Source organism: Mastacembelus armatus, chromosome 5 (assembly GCF_900324485.2).
Source record: "Mastacembelus armatus chromosome 5, fMasArm1.2, whole genome shotgun sequence".
Classification (NCBI taxonomy): Eukaryota; Metazoa; Chordata; class Actinopteri; order Synbranchiformes; family Mastacembelidae; genus Mastacembelus; species Mastacembelus armatus.
The window spans coordinates 12,051,911-12,079,448 of NC_046637.1; the positions used below are offsets into that span (position 1 = coordinate 12,051,911).

The 27,538-nt window shown below is 40.0% G+C and overlaps 1 protein-coding gene across 1 annotated transcript in view; it reads left to right on the forward strand.

Annotated features, from left to right (window-relative positions):
- Positions 1–2,889: 2,889 nt before the first annotated feature.
- kcnb1 (potassium voltage-gated channel, Shab-related subfamily, member 1) overlaps positions 2,890–27,538 on the forward strand; it is a 28,447-nt gene continuing 3,798 nt past the window's right edge. Inside the window, exon 1 of the mRNA XM_026306923.1 lies at positions 2,890–3,522. Within this exon, the coding sequence (XP_026162708.1) occupies positions 2,947–3,522 (576 nt within the window). The 5' untranslated portion in view covers positions 2,890–2,946. The remainder of the gene's footprint in view (positions 3,523–27,538) is intronic.

Consider the following 27,538-nt stretch of genomic DNA (forward strand, 5'->3'; position numbering starts at 1 on the left):
TAGAACACAACACAAGCGTTTCTTTCCACATATATAGACACGCGTCAAGGCGCGGTGCTGAAAGAGTTAATCAGATGTGGACGAGAGCGCTGAGCTGCCATGGATCCACCTTCAGAGAGATGCTGCGCCTCCTCACACAGCTGACTGGGAACACAGGTAGTCTGTCCAAATGGGGAGTCGGCCTACTTGTTGATCTTCTGGCGAAACAGTGGGGCGATGTGCAGAGCAGGACACCGGTGGATAGGCAGTAGATCGTGGTGAGGATCTCTCTGCCATGTCGGACGCAAAGGAGGGGGAAATGGACTGGGTTAGACCCTGGCCATAGCAAAACCAGTATCGACGCCTCCTTTTTCTTTCTTCCTTTTTTTTCTTAAAAAAATGCTACTGCTTCATCTGCGTTTGTGCCAGCGGATTGATTGTTCACACAGAGTTACGTGCTGGTTCATTCAGTGCAGGATGACAACAACTCACTACGGTATTGTTTAAGCTTGTTTCCTTCTCTGATCTTTCAATCATATGTAACATAGGATTTTATTAGATTCGATTTTTTTTTTTACCAGTATTCGAGAACCGTACGAAATGATTAACGATGGGGGGGGGGGGGTTCATTCACAACATTACAGGTTTAGATAACTGAAAATCCCACTGAGTTTATTAGACTACCCTTCTCCATTTACCCACGCAGAACAGCATGTACACAGGAGGAAATGCTGTTTGTTTAATGCTTTATGGAAGCCTTGACTTGAATAAAAGAAGAGGGTGGAGGCTCCTTCAGATTAGCATTTCGTCTTTTTACTGCTTCCCTGCAGCCTATTACTGCAGGTCCAACAGTCGACGCAACGCTACATTACTAAATTATACACTCCCTGTTAATGTCTTGCGTTTGTGTGTGTTTCTTAATGCATGCTTACATAATCCTCACGCCTATTAGTGTTTGTGGAGTATTAGAAACTTTGTGTGACAGTGATCCATGATCACATCTGCAGGCCTGGGGTGTTCAAGGCTCTTGTCACACAGACATAAACTAAATCATCGGTGTATAAACAACGTGCATCCAGTGCCACGTTTACGGTCACAAATCGTTGATGAAATGTTTGGAGCTTTTGTTGGGAGAAAATGTAGGCTGTATATTTGGTCCTGACAGCCTTCCCCTATGGGAGCTCGCTGTGATTCAGGGAGTGAACAGCGCTTCCTGGTGTTTCAGCACCATTAGACTGGACAGCGCTCACACTCCTCACAGTGGTGGCTGCGTCCCCACCCACAGCACTGCATGGGCGTCAAAAGAGCACAGATCAACCTAAAGGAGAACAAACTACCCACAAACAAATAAACAAATAGCCACACAGGAAATCAGAACACCTTCTTTCCTATTCATGGCCATGTGCAAATAGTTTTTTTTTTTAATCTTTATTTTATTTAAATAATAATAGTCACCAAAACTATCAACTAAACAAAGAGGGACCCAGATCGCTAAGGACCATAAAAAGGCACCATTTTATTGCAAATTACTTCTGTTGACAAAATTTGATGATAAACATATTGTGATTAGTTTTTATCGTACAAATAACAGTCAAAAACCCACAATTTGTTTTGCCCTTTGTACATTAAAAAACAACAGAAACAATTACTTCCAATTGATCAACTAATAGATTCATCTTCAGAGTAATGTTTGGTCTTTGCATAACAACAACTTTGTGTCCACCTGCCATATAGACATGTCTCCAGAGACATTCAGTTAAAGTAGGGTTTATAGTTTTAGTGGGATACATTCAGCAAAGTGCCTTTCCATATCTACTTCTATCTACATCTGTGAGAGCATATTTAAAACCTGATGAGCATACTAGTATTAGCCATGGTCACCAAACATGTTTCTTGTTTTCTTGTTTCATGTTTCTTGTCTGCAGAACCCTTGAGGTTCTGCAGACTGCTGTTTGGTGTGACTCAACCCTCATCTGAAGGTGTTTTTAATGTGGGTTCAAGGCATCATTTAAAAAGGGATTTTAAAAGACAGCATAATAACCACAACTAATCAGTGAAAATAAACAGATAATAATTACATTCACCTGTACTAAATGTCATTGCCTAGGAACCCTTTCAAACCAGTAATTTTTCAGTTGTGGTCTACATGATCTGCATTCCTGTAGCAAAGTTATTAAGGAAAAAAGTTATGGGAAATTATACTTCATTAGGATTATCTTAGTACAAGGTGTAGCTGATGACAGAACAGTATTAAGTCAACCTTCCATTTGTCTCCTTGTTTAAATCTTAATATGAATCATCACAAGATCCTTAGTCTGAGGTTAGGCTCACTGTTGATTCAGAAAATGAAATAACAGGACAGTAGCATGAATTATGCATTGAAGGTAATGAATAGTGAAATATATTTACAATAACAACACACTGTATCTGTCCCTTATTCAGTTCTGGCCTTCAGGGATCAGCAGTTCCTTACTGGTTTTAAATCTAAAGATATAAAGTTTTGGTGAAAAATTACATTAGGTATCTCTCTGTACTTTGTTTACCTGATGATAGAACAATGTTAAGTCAGGTATCTATTTTTTTATGTTGACTCCTACTAGGTGTGAGTCATCTGAAGAATCCCATTCTGAGGGTAGGGTTATTGTTGAGACAGCAGAGATGTTAAAAAGACAGGAAAACAATATAGACGCTATGGATGCTGCATTATCTACATTTACTGAAATGATGTGCAGTAAAGATAATTTTGCTGCCATAGATATGAGTATGATATTTCCTCTACCATATGAGTTCAGAGCCTCATTACTGCCATGCCGACTTGAGAGTTTGTTTAAATCCTAAATACTAATTATATGTTTCTGTTTTGTTTTTTTGTTTTTTTGGTTCTTTTAGACACAAAAATGAAAGAAAATAGAACCAACTGTTGTTCATAGCCCTGGATGTTTGCCACCCCCACAACATAAAGTCATCATGGAGAAATCCTTGGCAGAGATAAATAAACCTGGGTCTCGCTCAACATCCTCGCTGCCACCTGAACCAGTGGACATCATCCGCAGCAAGTCATGTTTCCGCAGGGTCAGGCTGAATGTTGGGGGTCTCCCACATGAAGTCTTGTGGCGAACGTTAGACAGGCTACCACGAACGCGTTTGGGAAAGTTAAGAGATTGTAACACACATGAATCCCTGATGGAAGTGTGTGATGATTACAACCTTGAGGAGAATGAGTACTTTTTTGACCGACATCCCGGGGCGTTCACGTCCATTCTGAACTTTTATCGCACGGGTAAGCTGCACATGATGGAAGAAATGTGTGCTCTGTCATTCAGTCAAGAACTTGACTACTGGGGCATTGATGAGATCTACTTGGAGTCATGTTGTCAGGCAAGGTACCACCAGAAAAAGGAACAAATGAATGAAGAACTCAAAAGAGAGGCTGACAATTTAAAAGACAGAGAAGGAGAAGAATTTGACAACACTTGCTGTGCTGAAAAACGAAAGAAACTCTGGGACCTCTTGGAAAAGCCCAGCTCATCTGTTGCAGCAAAGGTAATTATGATTAGATGGTAAAAGATGGACACAGAAACAAAAAAGCACATACAATGTTTTCATTATTTAGCCATATGGTTGTATGGGTGGCAATGTCTGTCTGTTGATTTGTTAGGTCCAACACTCCATACTTAAATATCTCTATAGCTACTGGATGGGTTACTATGGAATTTGATACAGGCATTTGTAGCACCAAGAGGATGTGAGCTATTGACTTTGGTATATTCTTACTTTTCATATAGCACCATCTTGAGGTTGACTTATATGGTTTTGAATGCAATATTTTGAAAACTATGATGGATTACTATGAAATCTGGTTCAGGGATTCATAGCCCCACTATGACACAAGGTAATCACACTGCCGGCTTAACTTGCCCTCTAACACAGTCCTCAGGTCAACATTTCAGTTTAGAAAATATATTGATTTATCCCTAAATACCCACAAAGCTATTGACTTTTCACAAGCTTCAGCACGTGTTTAAGACTAGGCATTTACATTACCATGCTAACATGCTAATGATGGTGAATATGATAAAGATTACACATATGCACATCAGCATGTTGGCATGTTAATATTAGCATTTAGCTCAAAGTACTTCTGTGCCTACAGTTTCACAGAGACATTAGCACTGTGGACTTTTTAACTTGATTTATGGTCTGTCATATTGGTACATGTTAAATAGTTCTTCTCTTTAAGTACGTTTGCCATGTCTCACCAAGCATGCTAACCTTTAGGCTACATTCACACAGCCATTTGCCCTCAACACAAGGGGCTAATTTGAAGAGGAAGTGTTGTTTCATATCATATCAAGTGAGATCATGAAACATGATATTGGAAGTCCAGTTGGAGGAGTTGATTCATTTATGTGTTTATAGCTAGTTCCATGCCAAACTCTGCACAGTGATTTGTAATAGCAACAGACTGGACTCTGGAAATTATCAACTGTTTTATCTTTAGTTGTGACAATCTTGGGATGGACATCACAAATTTACCATTCACATTATAAAGTAATCAAGGAGGAACATGCATTTGTTTGTATCAGTTTGGCCAATGCAATGACATCACACTGCACCAGATACAACTTTTTTGCAGCACAGTTTTGCACGACTCACCTCAGAGTCTTCCACTGCTGTATCAATGCAATGAATGAGAAGGACTACATTTTTCACCTAAGTGGGAGTCTGCATAAATATGACCTTAGTTGGTGAAAAAAGACAGGCTTGGCTTTTAGCAGGCCTTTGAACGAGCCACACCTACAGCTGCAGTCTGGAAGACCATAGCAGTGTTAAACATGAGCAGCCTTTGATCACACTCTTCTAGATTGGATTGAAGGGATCAAAGAGGATGCAGTCTCTTTCCGACACTGTTTTAAAGGGAGCACCGTGCCTTGTTTGGCTTGCAGCGATCACTGTATGGGAAATGGAAATGATCAGTTTCTGCAGGCTGCTGCTGTTACAGTGAAGATTTGAACTGTCAGGGCTACCCCACAAACAGACTGAGTGCTGTGAGTTTGTCAGTGAAATGTCTTCCTCATAGGAATCAAAGAGATGTAAAATCAATGTTTATTGTATTGACAATAAGAAAGTGCTCTAGCCTACAAAGAGGAGTCGACCATATGTTGCTGTATCCATTATCACACACTAATATCTGCAATTTATCAAAACATCACTGGAGAACAGTTTTGAAGTGCTTAACCAAGATGGGTGCTCTTCGCTTTGAATAATGACACTGCAAAGTGCTCATGCATATTGTTTCCTGCAAATCTACAGCTCTCAATAGCCACACATTGGTGAGTGGGTGCTGTGCTTACCACTAAAAAAATGTTCATCTCTTCATTTGGCATCACCAGACGAAGGATGGTGTGCCAGAGAAAAAGAGCAACCTTGATACAGCAAGAAGCAGAGTTTATCAATTCCTAATTAGCTTAAAAGGACAACGTGAAACCACAGACCAAGCGACTGAAAGCATTAATAGGAGTTGCTGCATATCCTAGCCATTTTTAATAGGTTGGAAGAAAGTGTGGGTTTGTTGAGTGGTCTAGCTTCAACCACAGCCTGTCCCAGTGTTAGCTCATCAGCTGTGCTCTCCCATTATGGGTCAGAGTTGGAAATGTACATGCAGCAACCCATAAACAGATGTGAGTGGTAGAGATGAGCACAAAACAAATGGTTACCAAGCAACAAAAGTACAATTTTATTATCATTGAAGGAGTGGGTCCTGAACATTAGAGTAGGTCTATTTGTGTTTCTGTATGTTGTGCGTAATCACACTTCTGCAAAGTTTTCTGTATTTTAAAGCAATGCAAGAAAGCAGGCTATAGCTACAATATTTGTCAAGACATTCAGGAACAAAATTGGAGTTGCTGCCTGTGTATATCTGCCCTGTTGTCCTTCCTGTCTCTGTTTCCCCTCACTACCTCATATCTTTGCTTCCTTCCTCTCTTTCTTCAGGCTCCTTCACTATACCTCTGAGTAAATGTCAGGGAAATGTCACATTAATTATTCTCCAGGAGACTCTGGGCTCGATTTGAAGCTTCCCCCTTTCTGTTTACATTCTTTATAAGCCACAGTATTGTCTGTCTCTCGCTCAAATCAGATTCGAGTCACCATAAAATAAGATTGTGTCTGACCCCTGACAAAGCAGCGCCTAACAGTCAAATCGTCGCCTGAAATTGGCTCATCACCTGCAATATCATCTTAGAATACAGTTGTTTCTATGATTAATAAGAGCAGAACTATTAGAAGTCATCAGATCAGGACATTGGAAATATAATTTCCCAAGCAAATAATACCTTATACTGTCAGCATTGGTGCTGTACATATAATATGGCTATTAGAATTTAAGATTCACACTTCAGAGTAAAATTTAATTGGACATTTTACTAAATTTCAGGGATATTGGTGAAAATATGGAATATGTATTTTTTGTTATTCGTGCAAGATGCTAAATTACCAATACAGTACAGTACATCAGATGGCAGGCACCAAGATGAAATTATGCTCCTCTCATGTCATGATGTGACATAACTGCAGTTTGGCTACATTCCTACTTATAAATCCATTGGAATGTAGGGAATGTAGGAAGTCTTAGAAAAACAAGACTAAAATGCAATGAAATGGGGCTGGAGCCCAAGCACCACATTTCTAGACTGAATGTTTCCTTAATGACACAATGATTATGTTCAAGGATCCCACTTTCTACTGTAAATGTTCAGAGGTCATAGCATTTCGACAGTCCTTTTTTTCTGGTTTTCATGTCCAAACCTGAATTGTTTGAAATAGTTTTGATTCAGGTTCTGCAGCTGTAGTATTAAGATGGCCTTTGTCAAGTTTGGCAGTTTTATAGTTCTTTATTCTTTTAATGTATTTTCCAACTCTAGAAAATCTCTCACAATCAATCATTTTCAGCTTTTTCTGATTTGGGGATGCTTTTATTTTTTTCCCCACAGGCTGATTATGGTAATGTCTTTTATGCTCAAATCAATCAAAGCTCCCTGTCCGTTTTCTTGGAAATTTGCTCATTCAATAAGAAGACTACTGCTTATGCTTTGTTTTTTCAATTTAACAGAGAGACTGGATCCACTACAAACACAACCGGCAGACATGCTGGCAGATGAATTTTAACAGTTTATAAATAACATAAGAGAACAAGGCTTACAGTGAGTCCAGGCAGTCAGGGAGAACAGGAGACGAGGTAGGAATCCAAACAGAAGTCAAAATGTACAGTTCAAATCCAGGCCGAAGGCAACAGAGATAGACTACTTTCTGAAAGCAAACAGAAGTTGCAAAACCACATGAGCAGTCCAAAACATGGCCAGGCAAAGGGGAACGAGACAAAAGCAAAATCTAAAAAGCCAAAGTCTGGAAGAAAATTTAAAATGGATATACATACAGGGAAAACAAAGAAATGCAGGAATGGCTGGAACACAACTGGCTACCCAGCATAATAGACAAATCTGTAAAAGACAAGGGGGAAATGACCAGAATACTCACAGCGGAGGTGACAAAGGAAATGAAAACGGGTGTGCAGGTGAGAAGAGTCAGGTGACCGATTACAAAGCGTAAAGTTACTAGTCTGAGGTCATGTTTAGGCTGAATGGGGGAAAGACAGTTTCAAGAAAAGTCCAGAAAATAACAGGTCTAAGAACAGAATTGTGACATAAATAGCATTCTGTAAACTGAGACACACAACCTGCTTTGGATGTTATTGCACCATTCAACGGCCCATTATCACTTGTTATTGGACCATTGTTATGGTTCACGAGGTCCACATAGGTCATTACCTTTACTGTTATGGTTACAATAATGAACAGCAAGTGTACCTGAACATAATTTCTTTGGGCACATAAACTGAGTGGTTATGTTTAGGCACAAAATCTAATTGGCTGGTTTTAGGGAAAGATAATTTATTTTCTGTGGAAAAGTCTGATGTTTTATGACCCAGCCCAACCTACTCCTAATGCAGACTTCCTCAATCTATATACTGTGTCATGGTATTTGCTTCCTGGCATGTGTCATAAATTCTGCAGCCTAGGTCACCTAAATATCTCATCTCATCTCTCGTCCCATCAATACTGGGAGGTGCAGGAGGTGCTTCCTTGACCATTTTTATGGTTCATACACATATATAAACAAAATGAATAATTTAGCCCCTGAAATTTGCTGTTATTGTCAAACATCTAAGTTAGTGGATATGGTGCTGAGATAGCAGCTTCTACTTGATAGTGTACACCACAGCTACATTATATGTAGGTGAAATATCTACAGGATGTACCTTTTCCATATGTCAGTCTTTCAGTCCAATATGTCACAACAACCACAGAGAAAAAGAACACTAACATAGTGTGTACTGACTTTCTGGCAGGCAGCTGCAGTGTGACCATGCAATACTAAAGTCACAGATTTACACTTGATAGGGGATTAAGTGGAATAACATATCAGGATTTCTCAGGTTATTTGTCCACATTGTTTGGGTTTGTGCACTGCAGAGGTATATTATGGGATCATGTGTGCTCAGAGATTGAATGCCTCAGAGATTGCTTTCATGCCAGTTTCTTTCACTGCCTGTCATACCATCTCCTCATCAACAGCAGTGCCTCTGAGTGCTGAATGTCTCTTCTAACTAGTCTTGAAGTCAGATTCCAATGCAGCTATTGTAAAAAAAAAAAGCTCTGAAGATTAAAATGGAAATAGACACAACGTTATTTAGACTGTTTATCCCTGCAGTTTATAATTGATTCTTATGACAAAGTCAAATTTTTAATTACAACTCACTGTCTCTATTTCCGCTTTCTGTCGTATCGCTTTCACTCCACACACACACGGACACACACACACACACCATCAGCTAGCCTTCTCTAAAAGACTCAGGAGGTTAAGGCTGGCATTTAAAGTAAAAAATGCTCTTTAGTAATTAATGGTGTTACTTACATTATATGTGTCAAACATGTAGCTATAAATGAAGAACCGAGACAGTAAAGCAACGAATGGCGCCTGCAAACATTCAAAGGCTTAGAGGGCTAAATGTTACAAACCTGAGCTGCTGGTCCTAGACTCAATGAACTTTCTTCACAAAACTGACAAGACCATATCTTAGGACTTGTTTTTATTACATGTTATTCACAGTTTTTCCATGTGTCAAAAAAACATCACAAAGAGACCTAACATTTGGCCACATATATTAAGAAATTATGCACATGCTGATCAGTAATGATTAGGATATTATAATATGGAGAAGCTGCTTTCCTGATCCTGCATTTGCATTGCTCAATTCATTTTCATATCACAGCTAAACAGTTTGCAGTATCAAAAAAAGTATTTAGGCCTTCAGAAGATGCCTCACTCTTGACTCAACTTTGTGGCACGATGTCGATATATACCTCATAATGTTGATAAAACTAATGTGTTGCCTCTTTACACAATCAGCATGGACAGACCAACATTAGCAGTTCATTTGGAGTAATATTTCTGGGACACTGACAAAACTAACATTCACTTGTTTCTTAACTGTTTTCATCTCCACCATCCCCAGAGGGAATATATGGTTTTTGAGCAGCTTAATGCTCCACTGTAATCCCCAGGTAGCTGCTGACTGTTGACTGTTTAAACAGTTGGTAAAGCTGTGATAAAAGAAAAGATTAACTGAAAATGTTATAACAGTGGTTAGAGTTGGGTGGGTTCTCAGTGGGTTTGCTTTGTCTCACATTGCATATAGTCATTTGATCAATATTTCATATTAAACCATTGATTAGTTCCGTTTTTAAAAAATTCAATGCTATACAGTATTAGAAATAAACAACAGACAGTACTTACATTAACCAAGAGCTTGTTGGAAGTAGCAGCAGCGTGCACTGGTCAATTATTTTGTCTTCAAAGCCTATATGTTGTAGTCTGACAGTAAAACTTCACTTAGTGGAGTGCTGATGGCCACTAAACCCTGATAATCCCCCCACATAGCTGTTGCTGTCACAGTCAACCAACTGCATGGTAGATTACACAGCACAAGCAGAAGTTTGGCCTGATGGTATTGGCATATGAAAGGGATTCCTGCTGGGACCATGGATGTGCACATCATGTTATATGTCATAATATATTATGTGATAAAACATGAACGTTCAGGCCAAATGACCAAAGATCTAAAAGCCAAGCACGGTGGAGATTACTGAGGTCATGATGATGAGCTATTGTTTGGGACTCTTCAGTAGCTGTTTTAACACTGTGTTGCATATTTTAATCCTCATTCATTGTTAACTTGCAGAAGTCTGATTCACTAGTGGCTGAGTCGTGTTTCGGAGGATTTTACAAGTCATGTCATGCATTTTGTAGTGGATGGTTCAGGATTTATAGCGTCATCTCAACTTTTCAGCCTTGCACTTGGGCACAGCCATGCCATGTTTCACTGCTGAAGAATGGACTCAGTACAGTTTGTTCATTTTGCTCAGTTTGCTTATAAAGAATTTATTTCAGTGGATATGTTGTGTGTGTTTAGTGACTAAAACTCATAAGTGTGTTGTAACTTGCATAACATAAGAACAGCAATACTGAAGTTCAGGCAAAGTGACTGCACAGATCTGTTAAAAAGAACAGCTTTACCAAAATAACAACATATTCAGATCTTTCAAATTTTTTACACTAATAAACAGAATTTACTTGCATTCCACAGATTTGGCTTTGAGATTGTGAAGTGGATGATGAGAGGTGGTCAAGAATCATGCATTTTAATGAAAAGCTAGCTGCATTTCATATTTAATATGGAGTTAAGCTCTTACATGAGCAGTGAGGGAAAGACACTAAGATATGACTGGCCCAAGAGGAGTGAAGATTCAGGAGTAATGCCGGACAGAAAAAAGAATGAGATAAATCAATTGGAATACTTAAAAGTCTTAAAAACTGAAGTGAACTATTGCGGTTACAAAAATATAGAAAAAACAACATATTAGTAACCTCTTAACAGTATTCTAACTGAATGGTAAATACAATATTAAGTGTATTAAGTCTGAATGTAAGGACCAAGATACTAAACTGTGAGAACTGTGAAATAATGATAGATTCAGTAAAATTGCTAGTTCTTGACTAACTTGTGTCAAATCCTAACAACTTATAATCACTTGAACCTGCTATAACCTGCAAACTTTGGAGAAAAGCCTTTGATCATCACTTTCGTGGGGAGCATTAGCCATCTGAGTGTGCGGTTGCCTTAGGACTAGATTATATTTTAAAGAATGAGGCTCCTATGTGGAACAATCATCCACATTCCCAGAGGCTAAAAGAAGAAAAGCATCTGGTTAGTGTTTTGTCTCTGCTATGAGCAGAAAACAAAAGTGCAGTATTGAAAGCACAAGGCTTCTTAATTAATTCTCTTCATTAGGTGTCTCCACAGACACATATTTTGCAACAAAGCTGTTCTGGAAAACAGAGGCCATTTTGTTTATAACAGAAATCACATGTATAGTTAAAATAATAATAAAATATTTAGTTTTTTGAAAAAGAAAGGACTATTAAAGATATTTTAACAAGTACAAAATACAATATTGATCAACTTATGTCATTTCAGTACAAAGGCAATTATATTATGTCCATAGTGTCCTTAATCAAAAAAGGGTCTTGGTAGTAGTTAGTATATATTTTAGTTAAGTCACAACAATTTCCATCCATCCACCCATCCATCCACCCATCCATCCACCCATCCATCCATCCATCCATCCATCCATCCATCCATCCATCCATCCATCCATCTTCTTCCGCTTATCCGGGACCGGGTCGCGGGGGCAGTAGCCTAAGCAGGGATACGCAGACTTCTCTTTCCCTGGACACCTCCTCCAGCACTTCCGGGGAAACACAGAGGCGTTCCCAGGCCAGCCGAGAGACATTGTCCCTCCAGCGTGTCCTGGGTCTTCCCCGGGACCTCCTCCCGGTGGGACATACCCGGAACACCTCCCCTGGGAGGTGCCCATGAGGCATCCGGAACAGATGTCTGAGCCACCTCAGCTGGCTCCTCTCGATGTGGAGGAGCAGTGGCTTTACTCCGAGCTCCTCCTGGGTGAGGGAGCTCCTCACACTATCTCTAAAGGAGCGCCCAGCCACCCTTTGAAGGATGCTCATTTCAGCCACTTGAATCCGAGACCTTATCCTCTCGGTCATGACCCCAAAGCTCATGACCAACAATTTTACTCTTACAATTAAAGTGACATAGCAGTCATACTTTGCAGTGAAGGCATTATCACTCACATACTTACTATTATGCTGTTTTAGTCAGTGATTAATATTGAAACACTGTCATTTTTCCCAAATCAGCCCTAACCCTGAAGATGAGTGTTCATTGACTGTAATAGCTGCTGAATCATACACATTCTGTAAAATACTGAGGTCTTTTGACAATAATCAGAGAACTAGACAAAAATATCCAAATTGAAAAATAATTTTGTTGATTTCACATTGCTCTTGCTAATAGTGAATAGTGAATAGTTTACATTATTTTCACTATAGGTCATCCAAGTCTTTGCTTCTTTGTTTTTGAATGTTTTTGTGCTCCCTCTGTTTCATTTTTTATTTCTCTTGCACTGCCATCACTGAAATGTTTAAAAGTTCACTGCCACTATCACCATGGCAACTGATATGTGTGATGCTGAGACTTGCAGCTGCCTCCTATTCAGTCATCATTGTTGATTGACTCTGTGTGTGCGTGTGTGTGTGTGTGTGTGTAGAGGGGTTATGTTTGTGTCTTTGTTTTGCTCTTGAAATCAATGCGTGTCTCATATTTACATTTCTCTTCTGTACTGCTGCTGTCTGCAGTGTATACTGTGAGGTTCTCTGATTTCTGTAATAATAATGATAATGATAAACTATCATGGATGGAAGAAATGAATCATACTTACACCACAATACAAGACAATACAAACACCACTGCTCACCACCACTAAGGACAAGTCATTTTGTGCACTGGGGAGCTGGGAAAAGATGAGATTTTTAGACAGTTAAGTGACAGCAGAAATAGGTTAAACTTTTCCACACATTGCCTTATTTTACCTCCATTACTGGTCTATGATATTTCTTCAATCAAAAATTGCCTCTGCAGCATCTGACTAAGTTGTTTTTGTTATCTCCTTATTTACCCTTACAAATGCGGCATCCTCTGAGTTAAAATGCCTGATGAAAACAGCCTCCTTTGGTGCAACAGAGAGGATCCTATACTGTTACTATTTATATAGCCACCATGGACCAGCCAGAGTTTAAATATAGATGCTGAGTCTGGATTCTCTTCTTCATCTGAAATACATGAATAATTGAGAAGGAGAGGAGATGAGGTGGGATTCATTCAAGAGATGGATGGTCCAGGCATAGATTTCCTGCCTACATTAGTGGTTTGCTGAATGGGGTTGTGGTGCACTTTGCATGCAAGCACTGCATGAGTTAGGGACAAGTTCCATGAAGGCCTCCAAAAATGGCTTGGTTGAGACTTTTTTATGACCTTAAAGTGCATAGTGTTTTAAGCAAATCAATTAGGAAATAAAGAATTAATTAAACAATCAATACATAATGCATTGCAATTAATAACTTATTAATGTTTCTGTAAACATATGGAATATATTTCTTTATTGTAATTAAGGTAAGTTTCATATAATTTTATGGTCTGAAAGAACCACCTCTGCATATGCATATATGCATACCAAATGACATCATATCATATTTATATTGATTGAGCCTTCTTCAAGAGAAGCGGCTTGTCAATAAAGCACTTAAAAGTTGGTTAGCGATGCAGCTCCCATTATTCAATTCAATTCAATTCAATTTTATTTGTATAGCGCCAAATCACAATACAAATCATCTCAAGGCACTTTACAAAAACTAAAACTAAAAACCCAACAATTCCCTTATGAGCAAGCACTTGGCGACAGTGGAGAGGAAAAACTCCCTTTAACGGAAGAAAAAAACCTCCAACAGAACCGGGCTCAGTTTGGGCGGCCATCTGCCTCGACCGGTTGGGGTGAGTGGATAGAGCAGAGAGAAAAGAACAGCAACAATAAACAACAAATAGACACTGCAAGTTGGTGGGGCCAGTAACTGCACATCAGCGATAAACAGCTCCAGGACCAGGGACACCTGCAGAAGGTACAGAGAGAGAGAGAGAGAGAGGGAGGGAGAGAGCACAAACTAGGGGAGAGAGAGCGCACAAGGTTAGTAACATTCAATGGTGGAATATACATGAGGTGGGAGAGAAGGGGGGGGGGGGGGTGTAGGGTAGGGGAGCTCAGTGCACCGATGGTCCTCGGGCAGTCTAGGCCTATAGCAGCATAACTAACTAAGGGATGGTTCAGGGTTGCCTGAAGCCAGCCCTAACTATATGCTTTGTCAAAGAGGAAGGTTTTAAGTCTAGCCTTAAAAGTACAGAGAGTGTCTGCCTCCTGAACCCAGGCTGAGAGCTGGTTCCACAGGAGAGGAGCTTGATAGCTAAAGGCTCTGCCTCCCATTCTGCTTTTGAGAACTCTGGGAACCACAAGTAGGCCTGCACTCTGAGAGCGAAGTGGTCTATTGGGATAATATGGTACTATGAGGTCTTTAAGGTATGAAGGAGCTTGATTATGAAGGGATTTGTATGTGAGAAGAAGGATTTTAAATTCTATTCTATATTTTACAGGGAGCCAATGAAGAGAAGCCAATATAGGAGAAATATGATCTCTCTTGCTAGTTCCTGTCAGGACTCTGGCTGCGGCATTCTGGATTAATTGGAGGCTTTTTATTAAGATATTAGGACATCCAGATAGTAATGAGTTACAGTAATCTAGCCTTGAGGAAACAAACGCATGGACTAGTTTTTCTGCATCATTTTGAGACAGGATGTTCCTAATTTTGGAAATGTTGCGCAGGTGAAAGAATGCAGTTCTAGAAATTTGTTTTATGTGTGAGTTAAAGGACATGTCCTGGTCAAAAATGACTCCAAGGTTTTTTACAGTAGTGCTGGAGGCCAGGGCTATGCCATCTAGAGTAGCTATAATTTGAGAAAAGTTATTTCTGAGATTTTTAGGCCCAAATATAATGACTTCTGTTTTCTCCGAGTTTAAAAGTAAAAAGTTACTGGTCATCCAAGCCTTTATGTCAGTTAGACAGGCTTGAAGTCTGGTTAACTGGTTTGTGTTAACAGGTTTAATAGATAGATATAACTGAGTGTCATCCGCATAGCAGTGGTAATTAATAGAGTGCTTCCTAATGATATATCCTAAAGGAAGCATGTACAGGGTGAACAGAATCGGTCCTAGCACAGAACCTTGTGGAACTCCATAACTAACTTTTGTTCGTGTGGAAGGTTCATCATGGACATGAACAAACTGGAATCTGTCCGATAAATAGGATTGGAACCACTTTAACGCTGTTCCTCTGATACCAATCACATGCTCCAGTCTCTGTAATAAGATGTTGTGGTCAATGGTGTCGAATGCTGCACTAAGGTCTAGGAGGACAAGTATCGAAACAAGTCCATTATCTGAGGCTAAGAGAAGATCGTTGGTAACTTTCAACAGTGCTGTTTCTGTACTATGATGTGCTCTAAATCCTGATTGGAAATCTTCAAATAGTTCATTCCTGTGTAAGTGGTCTGATAGCTGCTTAGCAACAGCTTTTTCTAGGATTTTAGAAATAAATGGCAGGTTGGATATTGGTCTATAATTAGCCAAGACACCTGGATCAAGACTAGGCTTTTTGAGTAAAGGTTTGATTACTGCAGTCTTAAAGGCCTGTGGTACGTAGCCTGATACTAGAGATAAATTTACCAAGTCCAATAAAGATGAGTTCATTAATGGCAGGGTGCCTTTAAGCAGTCTAGTCGGGATGGGGTCCAAGAGACACGTTGATGATTTCGATGAAGCAACTACTGATGTAAATTCAGAGAGATCTATAGGAGAGAAGCAGTCTAAACATAACTGAGGTCCTACAGATGATTCAAGAGCTACTGTAGTAGAAGATTCATTTATTGCAGGTATAGGAAGCATCTGCTGAATTTTATCTCTAATAGTTGTGATTTTATTTGTAAAGAAACTCATAAATTCATCACTGCTGAGAGCTAAGGGAACACTGGGCTCAACGGAGCTGTGACTTTTTGTCAGCCTGGCTACAGTGCTGAAAAGAAACCTGGGATTGTTCTTATTTTCCTCTATTAGTGATGAATAGTATGCAGTTCTGGCTTTACGGAGAGCTTTTTTATATGTTAGCAGACTGTTTTTCCAGGCTAGAAAAATTTCCTCTAAGTTTGTGGAACGCCACTTCCTTTCCAGCCTTCGTGATGCCTGCTTTAAGGTACGAACATGTAAATTATACCATGGGGCTAGTCTTCTCTGAATCACTAACTTCTTTTTCAGAGGGGCTACAGAATCAAGCGTTTCATGCAGTGAGGTTACAGCGCTGTCAACAACATGATCAATTTGGTAGGGAGTAGGATTAAGGCAGCTGCCCTCCACTATGTTTATACTTGGCATAGATGCAAATAAAGATGGAATCATTTTCTTAAATTTATTAACAGCGTTGTCGGATAAACATCTGCTGTAGTGGAATTTTCTTCCAGACGCTGCATGATCCATCATTTTAAATTCGAAAGTTATTAAAGAATGATCTGACAAAACAGGACATTATGTTAGACAAGCAAGGTCATGATCATAGATCACAAGTTTGAATCTACTGGCCTAAACCGGCAGGTGCTACTTTAAAGAGCCACAAGATACAACCTCATTTTGGCAAGTTAAAATGAACGAGGTTCTGCTGTTGAAAGTTAAAAGTAGAAGTGATGGTGGATACAGAGACTACAGCTGAGCTACTGCAAATGCTTGTGTGTGTGTTTGTTTCAAGCTATCACGGTGGGGTAATGTGGAAGTCATCGTCTCCTCCCGTCTCCATGGAAACCCCATCTCTTTCACAGGCAGAGAGGCAGAGCCCTTCTCTACATTCAGACTCAGGAGTGTGAATTATTCCACAGTATTTAGCACTCACAACATTACTCGCATACTATTGACCACTAATAATAACATCTTGATGAAAATTAAGCTCAGAGGTATGGTTATGCAATGCCTGTCAAACCAGTCATGTGATCAGCATAAGTGTGGTAGGAAGTGGAAATATCTGTACTTGACGAGCATGCAAGACAATTTTAAAGAGTTATTTCAAAGAAGCCAACTTTTTTCATTTTCAAATAGTAATATTGAATATTTATTTTCATAAACTGAGCCATAATGTCATACACCAATATAGAAACCTGAAGCAATAACCTATTTAGCACTTAACTGAACAGTCTGACATGAATGATAAAAGAAAACCTAGAGATGCACAGCATAGATGGTTCAAAGCTGGGTGAGCTGAAAATAAGGTATAAATCAGGGAAAGAAGCAAGGAGAGAGAGAGGGTGGAGACAGAAAGAAGGAGACTGTCAGACTTGCTTTTCACAGGCAGGTCCACGTAGCCACCTCCTGTCGAGCTTCAAGGGGGTTGTCATGGTGACAGTGGCTAGCAGTCGAGGCTGGAAAAGTGTTGCATGCTATCCCTGTGGCCTCGGATGTGGCTCAAGGGATGATGGGAAAGCAAGTCAGTTAGTCAGAGGATCTCAGTTATTAAGCAAGATCTCAAGAGATAGATAGATACATAGATAGATAGATAGATAGATAGATAGATAGATAGATAGATAGATAGATAGATAGATAGATAGATAGATAGATGGATAGATGGATGGATGGATGGATGGATAGACAGAAAAGAAGTACTTTATTAATCCCCAAGGGGAAATTCAATTGTCACAGCAGTTATTCTAATTTAAAGTTATTAAATGTAATATTATTTAAATTATATAAATTAATAGTAATTAATAAAATAATAATTAATTTGTATGTAGAAAAGTAATAAAGTAATTATTTTGGGGGGTTTGTGTGTGTGTGTGTGTGTGTGAGTGCATGCGCGTGTGTGTGTGTGTGTGTGTGTGTGTGTGTGTGTGCGTGTGTGTTATTGTTTATATTGTGGAATTATTATTATGGAGTCTTATGGCCGTGGACACAAAAGACTTCCTGAATCTCTCAGTCTTGGCTTTAGGAGGAATTAGTCTGTGGCTTCCCATTCGCCACAATTCCTGATGAAGTAGGTGGGCAGAATTGTCCAATATGGAGTTGATTTTGTCCACCATCCTCCTCTCTGCCACAGCCTCCAGACTGTCAAGTTCCAGTCCAACAACAGATTTTGCCTTCCTGATCAACTTGTCTGTTGGCCTCACCAGCCTTGATGTCACCTCCCTAGCGCACAACTGCAAAGAACAGTGCACTCACTACTATAGACTGATAGAACATCTTCAGTAGCTTGTTGCACATACCAAAGGAACAGAGTCTCCTGAGGAAGAACAGTCTGCTCTGTCCTTTCTTGAAGAGTGCATCTGTATTGTTTGATCAGTTAATTTTGTTGTTAATGTGGACTCCAAGGTATCTGTAGGAGTCCACCTAAAGTCCACCACCAGTTCTCTGGTTTTCTTGATATTGAGCTTTAGACAGTTGTTGTTACTGTTACGCCCCAGCCTAGGGGTTGCCGGAGCATAACACGATTGTGGAGTTTTCCTCCAAACCTCTTCCACTCTCAACAAACACGAACAAACAAACTACAATTAACAAGAATATTTATTCTGTCAAAACACAGAATACAATACAGAATGTTCAACAAAACACAAACGCTAAGTTAGCCGTACTCAAACAAAAACGCTCCGTGAGCCCTATTTAAACAAAAACGCTAGACTTAGCCCTACGATATCAATCAAAAAAATGACAAATAACAAAACCGCTAAATAGCCCTATGATATTTAATCAAAAGAAAACAACACAAAATCACAGGTACTTAGCCTGGAACTCCTAAAACAAACAGGAGAAAACAAAACACAAAAGTAGCCTAAATGTCTAAGTATTTCTAATCTAAATAACGAAAATCAATTCAATTCAATTCAATTTTATTTGTATAGCGCCAAATCACAATACAAATCATCTCAAGGCACTTTACAAAAACTAAAACTAAAAACCCAACAATTCCCTTATGAGCAAGCACTTGGCGACAGTGGAGAGGAAAAAACTCCCATTAAAGGAAGAAAAAAACTTCCAGCAGAACCGGGCTCAGTTTGGGCGGCCATCTGCCTCGACCGGTTGGGGTGAGTGGATAGAGCAGAGAGAAAAGAACAGCAACAATAAACAACAAATAGACACTGCAAGTTGGTGGGGCCAGTAACTGCACATCAGCGATAAACAGCTCCAGGACCAGGGACACCTGCAGAAGGTACAGAGAGAGAGAGAGAGAGAGAGAGAGAGAGGGAGGGAGAGAGCACAAATTAGGGGAGAGAGAGAGCACAAGGTTAGTAACATTCAATGGTGGAATATACATGAGGTGGGAGAGAAGGGGGGGGGGGGGGGGGGGGTAGGGTAGGGGAGCTCAGTGCACCGATGGTCCTCGGGCAGTCTAGGCCTATAGCAGCATAACTAACTAAGGGATGGTTCAGGGTTGCCTGAAGCCAGCCCTAACTATATGCTTTGTCAAAGAGGAAGGTTTTAAGTCTAGCCTTAAAAGTACAGAGAGTGTCTGCCTCCTGAACCCAGGCTGAGAGCTGGTTCCACAGGAGAGGAGCTTGATAGCTAAAGGCTCTGCCTCCCATTCTGCTTTTGAGAACTCTGGGAACCACAAGTAGGCCTGCACTCTGAGAGCGAAGTGGTCTATTGGGATAATATGGTACTATGAGGTCTTTAAGGTATGAAGGAGCTTGATTATGAAGGGATTTGTATGTGAGAAGAAGGATTTTAAATTCTATTCTATATTTTACAGGGAGCCAATGAAGAGAAGCCAATATAGGAGAAATATGATCTCTCTTGCTAGTTCCGGTCAGGACTCTGGCTGCGGCATTCTGGATTAATTGGAGGCTTTTTATTAAGATATTAGGACATCCAGATAGTAATGAGTTACAGTAATCTAGCCTTGAGGAAACAAATGCATGGACTAGTTTTTCTGCATCATTTTGAGACAGGATGTTCCTAATTTTGGAAATGTTGCGCAGGTGAAAGAATGCAGTTCTAGAAATTTGTTTTATGTGTGAGTTAAAGGACATGTCCTGGTCAAAAATAACTCCAAGGTTTTTTACAGTAGTGCTGGAGGCCAGGGCTATGCCATCTAGAGTAGCTATAATTTTAGAAAAGTTATTTCTGAGATTTTTAGGCCCAAATATAATGACTTCTGTTTTCTCCGAGTTTAAAAGTAAAAAGTTACTGGTCATCCAAGCCTTTATGTCAGCTAGACAGGCTTGAAGTCTGGTTAACTGGTTTGTGCTAACAGGTTTAATAGATAGATATAACTGAGTGTCATCCGCATAGCAGTGGTAATTAATAGAGTGCTTCCTAATGATATATCCTAAAGGAAGCATGTACAGGGTGAACAGAATCGGTCCTAGCACAGAACCTTGTGGAACTCCATAACTAACTTTTGTTCGTGTGGAAGGTTCATCATGGACATGAACAAACTGGAATCTGTCCGATAAATAGGATTGGAACCACTTTAACGCTGTTCCTCTGATACCAATCACATGCTCCAGTCTCTGTAATAAGATGTTGTGGTCAATGGTGTCGAATGCTGCACTAAGGTCTAGGAGGACAAGTATCGAAACAAGTCCATTATCTGAGGCTAAGAGAAGATCGTAACTTTCGTAACTTTCAACAGTGCTGTTTCTGTACTATGATGTGCTCTAAATCCTGATTGGAAATCTTCAAATAGTTCATTCCTGTGTAAGTGGTCTGATAGCTGCTTAGCAACAGCTTTTTCTAGGATTTTAGAAATAAATGGCAGGTTGGATATTGGTCTATAATTAGCCAAGACTCCTGGATCAAGACTAGGCTTTTTGAGTAAAGGTTTGATTACTGCAGTCTTAAAGGCCTGTGGTACGTAGCCTGATACTAGAGATAAATTTACCAAGTCCAATAAAGATGAGTTCATTAATGGCAGGGTGCCTTTAAGCAGTCTAGTCGGGATGGGGTCCAAGAGACACGTTGATGATTTCGATGAAGCAACTACTGATGTAAATTCAGAGAGATCTATAGGAGAGAAGCAGTCTAAACATAACTGAGGTCCTACAGATGATTCAAGAGCTACTGTAGTAGAAGATTCATTTATTGCAGGTATAGGAAGCATCTGCTGAATTTTATCTCTAATAGTTGTGATTTTATTTGAAAAGAAACTCATAAATTCATCACTGCTGAGAGCTAAGGGAACACTGGGCCCAACGGAGCTGTGACTTTTTGTCAGCCTGGCTACAGTGCTGAAAAGAAACCTGGGATTGTTCTTATTTTCCTCTATTAGTGATGAATAGTATGCAGTTCTGGCTTTACGGAGAGCTTTTTTATATGTTAGTAGACTGTTTTTCCAGGCTAGAAAAATTTCCTCTAAGTTTGTGGAACGCCACTTCCTTTCCAGCCTTCGTGATGCCTGCTTTAAGGTACGAACATGTAAATTATACCATGGGGCTAGTCTTCTCTGAATCACTAACTTCTTTTTCAGAGGGGCTACAGAATCAAGCGTTTCACGCAGTGAGGTTACAGCGCTGTCAACAACATGATCAATTTGGTAGGGAGTAGGATTAAGGCAGCTGCCCTCCACTATGTTTATACTTGGCATAGATGCAAATAAAGATGGAATCATTTTCTTAAATTTATTAACAGCGTTGTCGGATAAACATCTGCTGTAGTGGAATTTTCTTCCAGACGCTGCATGATCCATCATTTTAAATTCGAAAGTTATTAAAGAATGATCTGACAAAACAGGATTTGGGGGAAAAATTATTAGATGTTCAATTTCGATGCCATAGGTCAGAACAAGATCAAGGGTGTGATTAAAACAGTGGGTAGGTTTATTAACGTTTTGAATGAAACCAATTGAATCTAATATAGAATTAAATGCAATGCTGAGGCTGTTATTTTCAACATCTACATGAATGTTAAAATCTCCCACTATAATGACTTTATCTGATCTAAGCACTAAATCAGACAGGAAGTCAGGGAATTCAGTTAAAAACTCTGAGTAAGGAACAGGTGGACAGTACAAATCCTATCAATACTAAATCTACAAACTCGAAACAAAAATCTAATCTCTAACTAACTCGAAAACCGAAATCTTTATCAAATAGCTGGGAATGGCAAAAGTGGGAGAATAGCTCTCCTGAGCAGCAGTCCGTGGGCTTCTTATCGTTCTTCCGGGAAGTATTGGGCCAATCCCGAAAGTCCAATCCACGGCTTCCTACGTCCACGCCCACTTCCGCATCCGTCACACACACACACATACACACACACGAAATGGGGAGGGGAGAGCCAACAACACACCAACACACATAATGACCCCTAGGGTCATAACATTACACCAATCAACTGTACTCCTCATTGTTATCATTATTGATACATCCAATGACTGAAGAGTCATCAGAGAACTTCTGGAGAGGACAGGTTCCCGTGTTGTAGCGGAAGTCTGAGGTGTAGCGTGTAAACAGGAATGGTGCCAGTACAGTTTCTGGGGGTGCACCGGTGCTGCTCATCACCACATCAGATATGCAGCCATCTAAGCGAACAAACTGTAGCCGCCCAGTGAGGTAGTCTTTGATCCACTCCACCATGTCTGCAGCAACTTCCATATCCTGTATCTTTGCACTTAGCAGGTGGGGATGAATAGTGTTGAAAGCACTTGAAAAGTCAAAGAACATGACTCTCACAGTGTTGCCCTGCCTCTCCAGATGGGAGTATGCTCTGTGCATTAAGTAGATGATGGCATCTTCAACTCCGATGTGTTTCCGATATGCAAACTGCAGGGGGTCCAGAAATTCAGACACTTGAGACCTCAGGTGTTGCAGAACCAGTCTCTCAAACACTTTCATGACATGTGATGTTAGCGCTACTGGTCTGAAGTCACTAAGGGTACTGGGATGGCCTGTTTTTGGTAATGGGACAATACAGGAAGTTTTCCATAACTTAGGCATCTTTTTGAGCCTCAGAGAGGGGTTGAAGAGTTGCTGAAAAACCTCTGAAAGCTGTCCAGCACACACCTTAAGTACTCTGGGACTGATCTCATCTGGTCTTTTTGCTTTGTTGGTCTTTAGTTTGGATAGTTCCTTCCTCACCTGTTCTGTGGCAAAGGCTGGGCCTGTGTATTGTGTTGATGAGGAGTCAGATGGTGAGGGCAGGGGAGGAGGTATTGGAGGTGAGGTACATGTCAAAGTTTTATGGCTGCTGATCGAGGAGATGGCATCAGTGGGCACTGGGGAGGCAGCACTGGGAGAGATGTTGGGTGGAGGGATGTGAAGAGACCCCAAGGCATCAGCAAGGTGGGAGGGATGAGGGTTGGTGTGTGAGGACACTGGATCAGAGTAAGGAACAGAGGTGGTGTCAAATCTATTGAAGAGCAGGTTAAGTTCATTAGCAAACTCTTCTTCCACAACAGTGTGTGAATTCTTATAGCCAGCCATTACTTTCATCCCATTCCACACCTCTTTGATATTATTCTGTCTCAACTTGTGCTCTACTCTGTCTCTATAGAGCTGCTTTGCCTCCCTCAGCTTCCTCTTGAGTTCTTTCTGCACAGCCCAGAGTTCCTACTTGTCTCTTGTCAAGAATGCCTCTTCTTCTTGTTGAGGAGAACTTTAATGTCCTTATTTATCGAACATTTGATTTATTATTGGGGAAACAATGAACTTTTTTGGATGGAAAAACATTGTCCTCACAGAAGCGGATGTAGTCTGTGATACAATGAGAGATGCCTTCGATGTTCTCACCATGAGCGTCCATGAAAAGGTCCCAGTTTGTAACCTTGAAGCACTCCTGCAGGGCCTCCTCAGCATCCTTTGACCAAACTTTTACATACCTCTTGATAGCACACTGTTGTCTTACTATGGGCTTGTAGTTGGTACTAGATATATTAAGTTGTGGTCTGATCCACCAAGTGGGAGGAAGGCTTCACATTGGCATAAAGGAGATCAAGAATCTTATTTTCTCATGTTGCACAGTCCACATACTGTTTGAAGTTGGTCAAAGTTCCCGAAATACTGACATGGTTAAAATCCCCATTAATTACTATAAGGGCACTGGGGTGTTCTGTCTGGAGACCAGCGACAACTGTGTGGATGATGTCACATGCACTCTGTGCTGCAGCTGATGGAGGAATGTAAACAGTTACAACAATGGTGTGTGAAAGCTCACGGGGCAGGTAGTGTGGCCTCAGTCCAACCACCAACAGCTCAATGTTTGTAGTGCGGATGCAGTCTTTCACTGTTAGATGTCCAGGGTTGCACCATTTGGAGTTAACAAAAACAGAGATCACCTCCTCTTTTCTTGCCGCCCTGTTTCCCTCTGTCCGCTCGCACTAGTGAGAACCCAGGCAGTTCAAGCGAGCTGTCCGGTATAGTTTCATGCAGCCAGGTCTCGGTGAAGCAAAGCAAGCTACTCTCTGTACTCTTGCTGGCTGCTAGCAAAAGCAGAAAGTTCATCCACTTTGCAGAGTGACCTCACATTCCCCATAATAATTGTTGGGAGAAATGGTTTAAATCTCCTACGTTTTCCTTGATGCTTCACTGCTGCTCTGCAGCCCCTTCTACGCCTCCTCAGGTCTTGGGGGATTTCAGGCTTTATACCAAGAAGCAGACTTGTTCCCTTGAGAACTAACAGTTGTTCCCTTGTATAGATGCCGTTGCCACAGAAACGTATATTTTCTGAAGCAGTTTCCATAATCTCCATATGTCTCTCCACAGGAATTAGAATATCCCAACTTATCCACTTTCATCCGTTATCAGAGAGAAAGCATAAATCTTGACATGACTTGGATTAACAGATGATAATTTAGTAAAAAACTTGCAAAAAACAATATATACAAATATAATATAATATAATAATAATAAATTCCTTATAATAATATAATAAATTAAGTAAATTAAGTAAGTATAATAATAATAAATTAATAAATCTAATTTAAATAATAAATATAATATAAAAAGTTAGATAGATAGATAGATAGATAGATAGATAGATAGATAGATAGATAGATAGATAGATAGATTACAACTTTATTGATCCTGGTAGGTAAATTCATGTGTTACAGCAATAATAATAATAATCATAATAATAATCATATTAATAATAAATATGTATGAATAGTCAAGCAATGGATAATTTAGTGACAGTTGTGGAATCTGGTGGTAGCAGGGATAGAGGACCTGCAGTAATGCTCCTTCATACACCATGACTGTAGCAGCCTTGCTGAAGGTGCTGCTCAGAGCACTTAGGGTGTTCTGTAAGGGGGTGGGAGGTGTTGCTCATGCTGGTTTACAGTTTGATGTTTGATTCTCATTCTCTTATCCCCAAACTCCTTCACTAAGGCAAGAGAGTGGCCCAGAACATCAGTTTGTCTACTATCTTTCTATCTACTGCTGTGATACCACCACTCCAGCAGACCACTGAATAAAAAATGTCTGGAACAACCACACAGTCAGAATAACAGACAATGGTGTTGGGACTCACAGGAACAGTAGCTTCCACTGATAAAGTACAAAAGCATGTCTGTTGCTGCTGCTGCTAATGAGAAAGGTGCCAGCTGGAGCACTGGGAGTCTGGGAGTTCCCGAGCTGTCACCTGGGATGGCACCAGACTTCATGCAGTGTGAGATCACTAACCTGAGGTGTACCCAACCAAGGGAGGCTGAAACAAAAAAAAAGTAAATCAAGCACAACCTAAATCCAGTCTTTCAAGACTGCAGAAACATTTAACTTCAACTATGTAGGAAATATGACAGGTTTTCACTTGCAGATAAAAAGTTTAATTTAAGCACTAAATCACATTCTTGCTGAATTCAGTACACCTTGAGATTTTGCAGCTACCATCTTACATGGTCTGGCATGACCAGAAGCTGATTGCCTGATTTTAGCTAATGCAGTTTTTAAATATTTTGGTGTAAATGACAATACAGTCAGTTTACTTATTTAATATCTCTTCTCTACTTCTAATCCTGTTACATTACATTTCAGCATGTATCATTACCACATAATCATTACTTGTGGCTGGCTATTGTGCAAAAGTCACATATTGCTTTTAAGCTGTACTAATCAATCTTTTATTCAAAAAAATAATAATAATAATCTGATGATTAATTCGAGCAAGGCTCACTTGTCATCAAAAGTCCTCAAGAGATGTACTACCCTATTCTGCACATCCCTGCAGGACTCTGTTCAGTGTCTTTTGGCTCATTGTTTTGGTTTTATAGCCAACTTTACTGTTCAGTTAAGTCTCACTGCCCTTATCAGTCCTGTTTCCAACTACAGCAGGGTCCTCTTTCTAGTTACAAAATTTTGGTGAATGCACTTTGCACTACCTGCCCACCAAACTGAAGACAAACAAAATAAACTGGTGCACATAATCATGCATTTGAGGCTAAAAGGACACACAGTTCCCCAAATAGAATGTATACAAAAATTAAGCTAAAAGGAATCCTTTACTTTTTATTACATTTGGTGGCTAGCAATCATGACAGTGGTACCCAATGTCTGTTGGATGGTTAATTGGGCAACCATTTGCTATAAATTCCACTTTATATTCTTTATAATCCAATATCTCAATTTCCTTCACGTCTACTGTCACTTTCACACCCGACATTTACTGGTTAAGATCCAATCCATAAATATTGCTAATTTTATAGTGTCTGTATAAAATGCAAAGTGTGTGGTCCACACAACTGGTGAGACACAGACAACACAAAACCTGAACAAAATATGTCTCATTTGTCTTAAACTGCATACTAAAGAGCGGTGTGACCTTGTTCTGCAGAAGATGGGGATCTGTGTGGACTATTGTGTCTGGGAGCCACGCGACAGTGTGCCATGAGAGACACAAACCAGTGTGATCTGGCTTTGTCACAGTGGGATTTCCTGTCAATCTGCTCTTGCTTTGTCTGATGCACACATTTTTTTTTGTTTCTCCTGCGGATATAAATATCTCCCCCTCTTCATCTTTTCTTCTATGTTGTAGGCCACCAAAGAGCATTCGCTGGGAGTCACTCTTTTTTTGTATCCATATAATATAGTTTCAGTAATGCAGTATTTATCACACAGAACTTACAGGACATAAAGGACATAGTCTTGGTTGTGGGCACTAGTAACATCAGTCTTCTTATGTGTGCCACGTTTTCCACTGAGAGTCTATAAATAGTCTGTAATTCTGTTCAACCTTTTCCTGGACATGTGTTTCTTTGTGGCCTCCTTTATGTGCACTGATAAATTTATAAAGTTTGATGAATTAGCACCCTGTGACATGGAACAATTTAGGAAACAATGAGATGAAGACAAGCAAGCAAGGCTATGTGAGACATAGCAGTGTGTCAAAGCAGGGTCAACAGGGACATAGGCCAGTGGGAAATACAGGGTTTCCTGTTGGAACCTGACCTCATAACCATATTGTTACATATTGCAGCAATAGTGTGCTATCATTAGCGACCTTTTTATAGCATTGCAGTCCTA